This window comes from Ammospiza nelsoni, chromosome 26 (assembly GCF_027579445.1).
Source record: "Ammospiza nelsoni isolate bAmmNel1 chromosome 26, bAmmNel1.pri, whole genome shotgun sequence".
Lineage (NCBI taxonomy): Eukaryota > Metazoa > Chordata > Aves > Passeriformes > Passerellidae > Ammospiza > Ammospiza nelsoni.
Genome location: NC_080658.1, coordinates 3843610 through 3857394, shown reverse-complemented (window position 1 = coordinate 3857394; position 13785 = coordinate 3843610). Strand labels below are relative to the sequence as shown.

At 55.3% G+C, this 13785-nt stretch overlaps 1 protein-coding gene and 1 gene segment (V, D, J or C); both read left to right on the top strand.

The window, feature by feature from the left end:
• Positions 1-13785, top strand: part of LOC132084213 (T cell receptor alpha chain MC.7.G5-like) — a 131445-nt gene that overhangs the window by 17692 nt on the left and 99968 nt on the right. The gene's annotated exons all lie outside the window — the stretch shown is intronic.
• On the top strand, positions 5235-6010 carry LOC132084233 (Ig heavy chain V region 914-like). The segment is given in 2 exon segments: positions 5235-5292; positions 5581-6010. Coding segments are annotated over 2 exon segments (393 nt in total).

The window sequence follows — 13785 nt, the reverse complement described above, 5'->3', positions numbered from 1 at the left end:
GTGATTGTGCTTTTCTCCATGGCAGTGGCTTTGGCCAGAGCCCAGGTACAGCAGGAGCCATTCCTGGAGACCACCGAAGGCAGCGGCATCAACATCACCTTCTCAGATCCCAGAATCCAGAGCTCTGACTGGATCCAGTGGTACCGTCAGCTCCCTGGCCAAGCACCTGAACTCCTCGCACTCACTATGAAAGATACCAAAGAGCTGCCGGGCAGTGCAGGACAGCTGTCGGTGTCGGCTGATCGGAGTTCGACCTGGCTGTGGCTCGCTGAGCCCCGGCGCGGGGACGCGGCCGTGTATTACTGCGCGCTGGGGGCCACGGGCAGAGGAGCCGGGGCTGCGGCCGGGCACGAACCGCCGCGGGCGGGGCCGGGCGGGGCCAGCAGGGGGCGCTGCCGCTCCGCCCGCCGGGGCCGCCGAGCCCCGCTCGTCCCGGGCACCGCAAGTGGCTTTGGGTGCAGATTTTTGCAGGATTCAATGCAGATTTTTGCATTAATGATGTAAGTCACACGAGCACGTGTGTGTTTGTGTGTCCCTCCTCACAAGGGAACTGCTGCTCACAGCAGGGATTCCCTCTGCTGCTCTGCCCACAAGCTCCACAAAGCACGCAGGATCGGAGATTATGTGCGGCTGAACAAATCAAACCTGGCAGAGATCTGGCCACAGCAGAGGCACTGAAATGCAACCTGCTGGATCTTCTGCCATCTCTATCCTGCACCTGTAAAGCTCAGCTTTCCTGCTGATTTCAGGCCCCAAACAGTATGTCTTCATAACAGTTTGGATTCTTGGCTTAATTCGGTCTGAGAGTATTTGGAGTGCAATCCCATAGCTGGAACTCTTGTCTCTGTTCCTCACCAGCACAAGACACAGCTCTTGTCCCAAGTGCTAGAGAGTACACAAGGATGGGGTTTGCCTTTTGAGTTCTTTTTTGGAGGCAAGGGAGCATTACTGGCTCACTGTCAGCATGGAATCCAGCAGAACAATCCAGCAGAACCCCCCTGGCTGTTTTCTGCCATTCTGCCTAACAACTGGGCAGCTCCCAGGACATACTGGTGCTTGGGGTTGTTCCTCCCCAGCTGTAGGACACAAAAGGGGAAACACGAGTACCTGACTGCCCTCCCACAGGCACCAGCCCCTTCCCACTGTAGCTTTCAAAGTGCTCACATTGGCTGGGCAGTCTGTCACAAACATTTGCCCCTTGCACTGAAATCACTGGTCACAGTGCTCGTGTGACTGGTCCTGTGAGTTGTCAGGGACCAGTGAGCCTGGGCACCTTCTGGGCTCTCCTAGATTGCCAAGCAATATGTTTTCTCTTTGCCATCTGTTATCTTCTGTTCATTGGGCAGTTTTCTTTATCTCTTCCACAACCCATCCTCCCTCCAGGAGATCTCTTCTGTTCATGGCCAGTGAGTGTCCCTGCACGGCTCATAAAATTCCATCATTTCATTGGGAGATGCTCCGCCCAGGGCGAGGAGCCAAGCATTCCTACTTGGATATAATCTGAGATTCTGGGACAGCAGAACAGCCTTCCACTGGATTCCCAGAGGAACAGCTGCCTCTTCCACTGAATCTTCAGAGGAAGACCACATCCTTCTACAGAATCCCTCCTCCAACAGAACCACACCTGGCACTCCTGGAGGGCTGCAGCCACAATTCCAATTGGACTGCTACCAACACCCTGACCAACAGGGTGCCAGGTCATATTCTGACTCTGTTAGTGTTGTTTTGGTTTATTGCACTGTTAATTTTATTTTTATTTTCTTCCCTAATAAAGAACTGTTATTCCTGCTCCCATATCTTTGCCTGAAAACTCCTTAATTTCAAATTTATAATGATTCAGAGGGAGAGAATTTACATTTTGCATTTAAGAGGAGGCTCTTGCCTTCCTTAGCAGACACCTGTCTTTCCAAACCAAGACATGGACATCACTGGGTCCTCAAAGAACAGTGGCTGCTTTGGCCAGGGGATGTTCACTACCTGGGCAGACTTCAGTGAGGATCCTTGATTTACAGGGCCACCCTCACCTTGCAGCCTTGCCTGATAAAAAGTACATTGCTGCAGAATCAGATGCCCAGCAGTGAAGATCTCTCTATTTTAGTCAGAGTATGTATCAAAATGAGAAAGAGCAAAAGTTTAGGATTTGCCAGGAGGCTGGAGAGGGGTGCTGCTCAGGAGCTACTCTTTGGCACTTCTCTGCTCACCAGATCCACACACCACCGTTTTGTCTCCTGTCTCTGTCCCCATCTCAGTCCCTTTCCTTTTCCCTATGCCAACAGTGGCTGGAAAGCTCCAAGTCCTGCCCTTATGCCTTGCACAAGTACAGAACTGCACTGTGGATGGGGCTGCAGATTCCTCCTCCTCCGTTTGCTCTCCCCCAGCCAACACTAAGCCAACCCATTGGAACCAGGACTCCACCACCCTGTTTTAGAAATGTATATGTTCACCCATTAAAACACCCTTTCCCCACCAATCAACTCCCTCCCTTGACTCCTGAGTTCTCATGTGTGGAGAAACACTGAACAACTGCTCTCAAAATATCACAGCCTAAACTAAGAGAAACCCAAAACTCTTTGAAAAGAACATGACACCTGTGTTCCCAGAGCCCTGAATGCTCTGAGGACGCTCTGAGGAGCTGCTGTGCTTTCAGAAGCCTGCTCACCATCAAGGAGCACACAAAGCAGACACACTCTGCAGCAAGGCAGAGATGTTACCTTGCACAGTAAATGCTGTGAACAGAGAAGAAAGCCCAAGGAAAAGTACAGGAAGCCACTGAGACTGTCCACTATCTGCTGTGGAGACAAGAAAAGGCAAAAGGTGTAAGAGCCTCATTCCAGCCCTCCACACCACAGAGGTGTGACCCATGCACTGCACTCTCTCTGCAGGGTGGTGCCTTTTTCATTGTGCTACCAAGAGTGTTCTGCTGTGCGCTGTCTTGTGAAGGAAAAGGATTCTTGAGCTGGGAAAAATGATCTTCACCATGGCTGTGCCAGCGTGTGTCCTGCTAATCCAGTCAGGTGGGTGTATTTGTGTCCTTCCTGCTGTCTCTTGTGGTTTTTAGTAAGTTATTTGGAGGTGTCTACCAACAACATCATGGTGTCAGGGAGAAATATAGAAGGGGGATGGATGTAGATATCTGAACTTTCCGTTTCTTTGGAAAGACAGCAAAGATTGGGGCAGTTTTAAATGCAGAGCAAGGGAGAGAAGGAAGCAAACTCTGCAGACACATTTATGCCTGTGTTGCAGGTCTTGTTGGAGGTGATCCCACGAAGCAATTCTTCTCTGAGGTGCTAGTCAAAGTTGGACAGCAAGTGGTTCTTCCTTGCCAGTACAACATTAAGGAGAGTGATGTCTTCTGGTACCGCCAGTTCCCGGGAGATACTCTGAAGTATCTCCTGCAAGCACATAAAACCACAGGGGATGGCAAGTACCGCAGTGGCCGATTCTCTATTGTGGTCTACAAAAACAACACAGCCCCCTTGGAAATAGCAGGAGTGTCTGTTCAGGACACTGCGATTTATTACTGCACTCTGAGGCTCCACCTTGAGCTGAGGCAAATTTCCGTTCGTACAAAATCTCTGTCGCCAGCAGCACAGGAGGGGTGAGGCTCTCCATCCTCCAGCCTCAGCTCTGCTTTCATGCCTGAAATGATCCTCTCCTTCTTAGATCAGCCTTTCCGACTTCTCCCATCTCAAATCCTGCCTATTTTTCTCAAAGTCCTCATCCATGCAGAGGTATTCAGAGCAGGGACTCAGACAGGCAGGACCATGGGACTCTCTGCAGATGAGCTGAAACATGATCTTTCTTACTTCTTCATACAGAACATCCCACAAGGAAACAATCAACATACCTGGATGTAACATCCAATTGCAGTGTCAATCCTTACCTGCACTTCCAGGGAGCTACACTGCAGAATCCAGTGCTGTTGGGGCAGCCTGTTCAAAGCCTGGACCAAGTTGTGGGCAGAGCCAGGGGATCTGTGTCTCTGCTTTGCTCCTGGCCAGCTCTAGCCCTTGACACAAGAACCCAATGGATCACAAATCCTCATCTTGCTCCTCTTTGCAGAGCAGCCAAAGAAGACAAAGGCAGCTTTTGCCTTAATGCCTTCAGCACTGGGCAGGGAAACCTTCTCTGTGCTGCACATGGTGGAATTATCAATCCTCCCCCACCCCAGCCACCATGAAATCTGCTACTTTGAAAAATACCAATGAAGAAAAAAGCTACTGAAACTTTGAAATACCTAAGCAACCAACAGCACTGCAGGCAAGAGGTTCTGTGTATTTAATGCAGTGCCTTGAGATAATCAGATAATGAAAACTGATTGAAGACAAGGATGAAGATGATGATCCTGATGAGAGCTTCCTCTGGATTGGGCTCACTGTTTGGTAGAGTTGGAAACTCAAAGGCAAGTTGGTTTAGGCATCCCAGGGCCAAAGTAGAACTCAGCTTGGCCTTTTCTATGAGGAGAACTCCTGGAGCCACTGTGGTCCTGTTGCTCACAAGAGGTTTTCCCACCAGGAAACCTTACCTGCAGTACACTGGGCATCACCATACTGCTGGGACCTGAGGGACACCTCCTTGTGTCCTGCCTAGAACAACAGAAAAAGACACCAAGGGTGCCCTGGAAATTGGACTGGTTTCTCTTTATCAACCCTCAGCTTTTAGGTTCACAAGTCAGGTGAATGCCAAAGGAGTAACAGGACTGGGTCAGGCAGAGGCAACAAGGACACAGGCAGGAAAATGTGGGGAAAGTTGGGATTTGTGAATCCACAACAGTCCTGATTTGCAGACTCTAAAGTTTCTGGGATTATTTCCCACCCTAGGAAGGATGACAAGGAGGCTTTCATCCTGAAAGCTCAAGAAGTGCAGCCCCAAGATGTCCCTACCACCATGTCCCCCTGTTCCTCTCCTGTTTCCCCTAAGTGGAAGTCACAGCAGACACAGCCCACTGTCACTAGTCGTCCACAGGAGAGCAGCACAGCCCAGCAAGAGAAACCGGCAAGATTTGGTTGTGCGACGCGGGAAGAAGAATGATTCAGGGCTTGTGGGGAGCGCTGCGGTGAGGAAGGAAGCGGTGTAGGACAAGGGGGCAGAAGTAGCGGGAGGCGTTTCCACAATTCGCCCACAAACAACATCACCCGGAGCCCGGGCCGGGTGTGTCGGGGCGGGCAGAGGCGCCGGCGCTGCCCCGGCCGGGAGCGGCCCGAGCGCGGCTCCGCTCGGCTCCTGTGGCAGCGATGGTGGCCGGGCCGGGGCCGGGGCTGCTGGCCTTGGCCTTGGCCTTGTGGCCGGCAGGTGAGAGCCGGGCGGGGAGGGCAGCGAGCCCGGCCCGGGGAACGAGGGACAGAGATAGCGACAGGCAGCGACAGGAGCAGGAGCAGAGACGGGAGCAAGGGCAGAGGCTGGGAAAAGGACAGGAGCAGAGGGAGGGCAGGGAACACGGGCGAAGGCCGGGGCAGACCCAGGGACAGGGGCTGTGGGCTGGCGGCTGTGGCTGTGCCGGGCCGGGGGCACCGGGACACCGGGACAGCGCCCTCGGTCCGCGGGCGCGCCCTGCCCGATCCCTGCGCTCTCCCTCCGCAGGGCTCTGGGCACAGCCGAGGCTGCAGGAGGCTGGCGGAGGGCAGCGAGCGCCCGGGGACTCCGTCACCCTCTCCTGCCGTGGATCCGGATTCATCTTTAGTAATTATGGAATTTATTGGTACCGTCAGTTCCCCGGAAGCATCCCAGAGTGGGTGTCTCTCATCGACTACGTCGGCAATGTAAATTACGGAGCCGCAGTGCGGGGTCGGGCCACAGTCTCACGGGACGATTCCCAGTCTCTGTCGTCTCTGGTTTTGCGGGATCTGCAGCCCAGCGACTCTGCCCGCTACTTCTGTGCCATTCACACAGAGACAGGAAACCCAGCTGAGCTGTAACACAAACCTCCCGGGGCCTGGCATGGGGTGTGTTAGATGGAGGGAAGGTCAGAGTCACCAGGAGCCTGGAGTTGATGGGTCCCAGGTGTGTTCACAAAGAGTCAGATCAAAGGCAGGTGTTCCTGGCTTTAGCTGCACACTGCCAGGATTCCAGTTTATTGCCAAATTGAAACAGAGTGGAATTGTGAGTGACAACAACATCAAAAAGCATTAAAACACCTTGGCCCTGCTGAAATCTTGCTTCATCCCAGTGTTGTCTTCAATCCAGCACTCCTGATTTCTCTCCCTCTTCTGTCCAAAAGGCAGAGGGCCAGTGGGAAAGGGGTCAATTCCTACATTTGTCATATGGCTCCTTCAGAATCACCTTGCTCTAGCCTGGCTTCTCCACTTCCCTCAGGCCACAACCAAACAGTTTGTGAGTTTCTCCAAGCATGGAGACTCCACAAGGGGCCTGGACAATCTGCACTGGTGCTCGGTTATGCTCACACTGTGAGGCTGCACTGTGGTACCATATGCCATAACTCCAAAAAGCCCATTTCCTTCTTCTTTCTCTGAGTCATATTTCTGAAAATGATGTATTACTGTATGGAATAATCCTTTGCTAAATTGGCATCACCTGTCCTGGCTGATTCTCTTCTCAGCATCTGGTCCATCCTGAGCATATTCATAATTGGGGCAGTATGCAAATCAGAGAAGGCCTCGATGTTCTGTCAGCTCTGTTGAGCAACAGCTAAAACATCCCCCTGCCTGTGCCATCAGCAGTACTATTAAAAAAAAATTTAACTTTATCCCACTGAAAATTAGTACAGCTTTTTGAGCCGCCTCAGGTTCCATTTGTCCAGCCTGCTGAGGTCCCTCTGGGTGGCAGCACCACCCTGCTGTGTAGCAGCCCCTCGTACTACTCTTGTTTCATTAAAGAATTTGCTGGGGTTCATATTTATTCTCATCTTCCTAAAGATGGCTAAAGATGCTAAAATAGACCCAATACTGATCCCTGGGGTGCCTTGCTAGACACTGACTTCCAACTAGACCTCATGCCACTGACCACAACTCTTAGGGATCCTCTGTCTGTCCACTGTTCTGTCCAGATCACCATCTACTCACTCAGCTGAGATTTTATCAGCTTCTCTTAGGAGAACCTACATTGGAAGGACAGTGTTGAAAGCCTTCCTGAAGCCAAGGTAAACAATGCACACTGCTCTCCCCTCATCTACAAAGACAATCATTTCAGCATAGAAGTTCATTATCAAATCTGTCAAGCGTGAGTTCTCCTTGGTGAGTCCTGCAAACATTCTTGTACTTCGTGTGCCTGGAAATTATTTCTAGGATTAGGTCTCCATCAGCATCTCAGGGCTTGAGGGAAGCTCCCTGGGTCCTCTTTCTTGTCCTCCTTTCAGTTAGTGACATTTACTTTCCACCAGCAGTCCTCGGGTACCTCTCCAAACACCATGATCATTCAAAGGTTACTGAGAGCCTCCTTTCTCCAGACCATTCCCCTTACTTTAATTCCTGAAGACCCTCCCTGATCTAGGACGTTTTGCCCCAAGTGATGCTGGTCTCTCTAAAATTAGAAGGTATGGCATGAATCTCTCAGAATAGAGAACGGTTTTATTAGCATCCCGGGAAAAGTGATAGGAAGTTAGGAAATACTGCATTTGGGATGATGCTGGAAATCCAACAATGTCACAGTCTCAGGGGGGACCCTACACAGGACAGAAAAGATGCACGGATCCCCATCCTGATTATGATCTATACTGTTGCAGTATTTAGAATTTTGGCAGGGTTTTCTTAGCAGTACTGAGGCGTCAACACCTTTGAAAGGGCTCCCAGAGCAAGAAGCCAGGAGAGCGATGGAGGCACACTGGTAGCCCCGGGACACCAGCCTTCATCTCCCGGGGCGCCTCTGCTGCTCCGCCTACGCAGCCGCCAGCGTCCCTCGCCGAGCCCCCCTGAGTCCCCCCTTCCCCCGCGGCCCCGGGCCCGGGCCGGGTGTGTCGGGGCGGGCAGAGGCGCCGGCGCTGCCCCGGCCGGGCGGGGCCGGGCGGGAGCGGCCCGAGCGCGGCTCCGCTCGGCTCCTGTGGCAGCGATGGTGGCCGGGCCGGGGCCGGGGCTGCTGGCCTTGGCCTTGGCCTTGTGGCCGGCAGGTGAGAGCCGGGCGGGGAGGGCAGCGAGCCCGGCCCGGGGAACGAGAGACAGAGACAGCGACAAGAACAAAAACACGAACAGGGACAAGGGCAGAGGCTGGGGAAAGGACAGGAGCAGAGGCAGGGCAGGGAACACGGGCGAAGGCCGGGGCAGACCCAGGGACAGGGGCTGTGGGCTGGCGGCTGTGGCTGTGCCGGGCCGGGGGCACCGGGACACCGGGACAGCGCCCTCGGTCCGCGGGCGCGCCCTGCCCGATCCCTGCGCTCTCCCTCCGCAGGGCTCTGGGCACAGCCGAGGCTGCAGGAGGCCGGCGGAGGGCAGCGAGCGCCCGGGGACTCCGTCACCCTCTCCTGCCGTGGATCCGGATTCACCTTCGAGGATTATTATATTTTCTGGTTCCGTCAGGCACCCGGAGGCAGCCCAGAGTGGGTGTCCTTTATCAGCTCCCCCAAGGGCACTATAGAGGACTACGGGGCAGCGGTGAAGGATCGGGCTAAGATGTCCCGGGACAATTCCCGATCCGAGGCTTATCTCTCTTTACGGCCCCTGCAAGCTCAGGACTCTGCCCGGTATTTCTGTGCCGTCCCACGGGGACAGGAAATGCAGATGAGCTTTAACACAAACATCCCGGCCAGAGGCTGCCTTACATTTTGTGCAGGTGAGAGTTGCCGGGGCTGGAGCCAGTGGGTCTCAAGGCTGTTTCCAAGAAGTCAGATGCCAGCGCTGTGCACCACAGGTACTCCTGGCCTGTACTGCACACTGCAGGGATTCTGATTTATCGTCAATTTCCTTCAGAGTAGAATTGTGAGCAATTACAAAGTGCCTTGGTCCCACTTTATCTCTCTTTGCTGCCAGGCTTATTTGCTGTCAAAGGTACAACCCCAACCAGCTTCTGTTTCTCTACGCTAAACATGTCCAGCTCTGACAGCCTTTTAATCTTGGAGAGATGCTCCACATCAACAGTTGAAAAACAAAGAAAGCATAGTCCTCAGTACAGGAGAAATAAGGACATTCTGCCCTACTTCTCCATCAATAGGGAGGTTTTTAGCCATTTCTAGGAAAAACCGTCTTTCTCTCACAGAATGATTCCTTGGGAAGACAAAGGCCAGGACTCCAAATGTCCCATTTCCTCATTTCCATTTCCATTTCCATTTCCTGAGAACCAAATATTACAGTGTGGAATACTCCTTTGCTCAGTTGACAAAAGTGTTGCTGCTGTGTCTCATCGCAGCCTACTGCCCAACCCAGGGCACGCACTGTCGAGACAGTGGGAGAAATAAAACCAGGATCTAAGCAAGAGGCTTAAAGAGCCTCGTCTCTACACCGCTCTTTGCTCACAAAGAGAAAGTAAAGCCTCGCACGGCGTTGTCTCTCGTCCCTTCCTGCACGCCCCCTGTCCCGCCCGGCGGGGCCGCGGCCCCGGGCCCGGGCCGGGTGTGTCGGGGCGGGCAGAGGCGCCGGCGCTGCCCCGGCCGGGCGGGGCCGGGCGGGAGCGGCCCGAGCGCGGCTCCGCTCGGCTCCTGTGGCAGCGATGGTGGCCGGGCCGGGGCCGGGGCTGCTGGCCTTGGCCTTGGCCTTGTGGCCGGCAGGTGAGAGCCGGGCGGGGAGGGCAGCGAGCCCGGCCCGGGGAACGAGGGACAGAGACAGAGACAGCGACAGAACAAAAACACGAACAGGGACAAGGGCAGAGGCTGGGGAAAGGACAGGAGCAGAGGCAGGGCAGGGAACACGGGCGAAGGCCGGGGCAGACCCAGGGACAGGGGCTGTGGGCTGGCGGCTGTGGCTGTGCCGGGCCGGGGGCACCAGGACACCGGGACAGCGCCCTCGGTCCGCGGGCGCGCCCTGCCCGATCCCTGCGCTCTCCCTCCGCAGGGCTCTGGGCACAGCCGAGGCTGCAGGAGGCCGGCGGAGGGCAGCGAGCGCCCGGGGACTCCGTCACCCTCTCCTGCCGCGGATCCGGATTCACCTTCGAGGATCATTCTATTTGGTGGTACCGTCAGTTCTCCCGGGGCCCCCTGGAGTGGGTGTCCTATATCAGCCGCCCCAGGGGTACTACAAAGGAGTACGGGGCAGCAGTGATGGGCCGCGCCGAGATGTCCCGGGACAATTCCCGATCCGAGGCTTATCTCTCTTTGCGGTCCGTGCGAGCTCGGGACGCTGCCCGGTATTTCTGTGCCGCCCCACGGGGACAGGAAATGCAGATGAGCTTTAACACAAACATCCCGGCCAGAGGCTGTCTTACATTTTGTGCAGGTGAGAGTTGCCGGGGCTGGAGCCAGTGGGTCTCAAGGCTGTTTCCAAGAAGTTAGATGCCATCGCTGTGTACCTCATGTATTTCTGGCCTGTACTGCACACTGTAGGGCTTCTAATTTATTGCCAATTTGATTTAGAGTAGAATTGTGAGCAATTACAAAGTGACCTGCTCCCATTTTATCCCTGTTTGCTGCCAGATTCATCCTCAAGGCTGAATTCCTGAATTCTCTGCCTGTTCTCTCCAAAAAGAAACAGACAACAGGAAATCAGGTTTGGGATCATTACTTAACAATGAATCAGTGCTCTTCATCTCTACTGCTTCTTGTTCCCCTCCTCCCTCAGGCTGCAGTTCAACGGCTCCAGCCTGGTGCCTTCCCAAGAGCTGCTGCCCCTCCGAATCAACCCTGTTCAGCCTCGGTTCTCCACAGCCTCCACTTCCCAGTGTCATGATCAAACAATATGTGAACATCTCCAAGCACAGAGACTCCGGGAGGTGCCTGAGTAGCCTGTGCCAGTGTTTGGGCACCGTCACACTCTGAAAAAGCATTTCTCTCTGATGTTCAGTGAGAACATCTTGTGATTTTCTGTTTGTGCTCCCGCCGAAGGGCATGAGCTGAAAACAGCCTGGCCATGTCCTTGTGTTTCTGTACACTTAGGACAACCCCAACCAGCTTCTGCATCTCCATGGTAAACAGGGCCAGCTCGTTCCATTTCAACAGATGAAAGACAAAGAAAGCTGGTTCCACTATACAGAAAAAAAAAAAAGAATTTATGCCCTACTTCTCCTTCATAGGCAGGATTTTTAGCCATTTCTAGGAAAAACGATCTTTCTCTCTCAGAATGATTCCTTGGGAAGACAAAGGCTATCACTCCAAATGTTCCATTTCCTCCTTTCCATGAGCTTTAATTCTGAGAACCAAATATTACAGCGTGGAATAGTCCTTTGCTCAGCTGGCAATATTGGTGCTGCTCTGCCCAATCGCAGCTTATTGCCCAACCCCAGGGACTCACTGGCGAGACAGTGGGAGAAACAAAAACGGGATATCAGTAAGAGGTTTAAGAGCCTCATGTCTATACCGCTCTTTGCTCACAAACAGTAAATAAAGCCTCGCACGGCGTTGTCTCTCGTCCCTTCCTGCACGCCCCCTGTCCCGCCCGGCGGGGCCGCGGCCCCGGGGCCCGGGCCGGGTGTGTCGGGGCGGGCAGAGGCGCCGGCGCTGCCCCGGCCGGGCGGGGCCGGGCGGGAGCGGCCCGAGCGCGGCTCCGCTCGGCTCCTGTGGCAGCGATGGTGGCCGGGCCGGGGCCGGGGCTGCTGGCCTTGGCCTTGGCCTTGTGGCCGGCAGGTGAGAGCCGGGCGGGGAGGGCAGCGAGCCCGGCCCGGGGAACGAGGGACAGAGACAGCGACAAGAACAAAAACACGAACAGGGACAAGGGCAGAGGCTGGGGAAAGGACAGGAGCAGAGGCAGGGCAGGGAACACGGGCGAAGGCCCAGGGACAGGGGCTGTGGGCTGGCGGCTGTGGCTGTGCCGGGCCGGGGGCACCGGGACACCGGGACAGCGCCCTCGGTCCGCGGGCGCGCCCTGCCCGATCCCTGCGCTCTCCCTCCGCAGGGCTCTGGGCACAGCCGAGGCTGCAGGAGGCCGGCGGAGGGCAGCGAGCGCCCGGGGACTCCGTCACCCTCTCCTGCCGCGGATCCGGATTCACCTTTAGGGATTATGGAATTTATTGGTACCGTCAGTCACCCGAAGGCCGCCTGGAGTGGGTGTCTGTTATTAGTTTTGATCCCACTGTTTTTTATTTTGACCAGTCAGTGCAGGGGCGGGCCAAGATTTCCCGGGACAATTCCCGGTCCGAGGTTTATCTCTCCCTACTGACCCTGCAGCCCCGCGACTCTGCCCGGTACTTCTGCGCTGTTCACACGGGGACAGGAAACCCAGCTGGGCTTTAACACAAACCTGCTCGGGTCTGGCTCAGCACCCACGAAATTTGGAGATGGTGAATTCTGAAGTGGTTCAGGGCTGTTCCTAAGAAATCAGGTGCCATCCCCACGCAGCACCAGTGATCCTGGCCTTTCATCAAGAGCTCTGTTCCCAGCACTGAGGCTTTCCTTCTCCTGAATCGCAATGGCAATGTTCTACGCTACAGAGGAGGTTCAAGGTTTTTTAGTCATGCAGTCAGCCTGGTGACTGCCTGGCTCCAGTCTCTTCTTAAGTGGAACATGCAAAGCACCTGCAGGGTCCTGGGCTGCCTTTGTTGCAGGTCAGGGGTCCAGGAGGGCTTGGAGAGGAAGAGGCAGCTGGAGAAGTGTCATCACTGGGAGCCAGGAGGGTGCAGGGCCAGAGTGCAGGGGGGAGGGTGAGGAGCACTTTGGATAAGGGGAGCTCGGGCCAAGGTGAGCTGAGATTCTGGGGTGTCCCATGTGGGAGCAGCAGCCCAGCAGAGCCAGAGCCAGGGATAAGGACAAGCTGACAGCCCCCTCTGGTCACCTACAAAGTCCCAGAGCCTGCGAGACTCTCTGAGAGAAAAGCCAGGGCTGGCCCCTCAGAACCACATCACTTTTAGTTCAACACAGCATTTCTTGCCCAACAAATGGTCTGTTACTGCACGACCCAGGGTGAGAGACACCCCGGAGGGCAGCAAGAGCTTCAAGCTGTGCTCCTGGTGCCCCACCTCTCCCCCTGAGTGCTGTCACAGGCAGAGGGAGGGACCAGCAGGGCCTGGGCCTGAGAGCAGTGCCAGAGGCCCAGGCAGGGCAGGTGTGGGCAGAGCTGTTGTGCAGGCGCAGAGAAGCTGCAGAGAGGCCACGGAGAGCGGGCCTGGCCATGTGGAGTGCCCTGTGCGTGGGCTTCTTGCCCATTGTAGGTAAGTGCAGGCAAGGGCTGCTGGCCCCGGGAGCTGAGCGTGGCCCTGGGCTCTGCAGGGCTCTGGGCAGCTGTGCTGAGCGCTTGCAGCCGCAGCTGTGCCCCGGCTCCAGCTGCCCAGCCATGCCTGTGGAGCACGGGGAGAGCAGCCCTGCTCCTCTGCTGCCTCTGAGCTGGGCACCTGCGTGCCAGCTGCCTGCTCTGCAGCCTGGGCACACGCAGGGCACCTCCCTGCTGCACTCAGATCTCGGGGCCCAGCGCTTGGCCCTGGCACTGGACAAAGGTATTTATTGCCTCATGGTGTAAATCCTTCCTTCTTCTTAGGGGAAAATCAGAAAATGCTTCTTGTCAGACTGGGAAAAGGATGGAGGAAAATGTGGTATCTTCTTCCTTGTGAGCCCTGCTAGCTGCCACCAGCTCTGCCCCTGTAACACCAGCACTGCCCTGACCTTTGTTGAATCTTGCAGTGACTGTGGCTCGTTCTTGCTCTCTGCAGCAGTCACTGGCCAGGTGGCCGTGGAGCAGAACCCCAGGGAAGTGACCGTGCAAGAGGGAGATAAAGTCACCTTCCAGTGCAGCTTGGAGGGAGGGTCTGCCCTAGGCTACAACA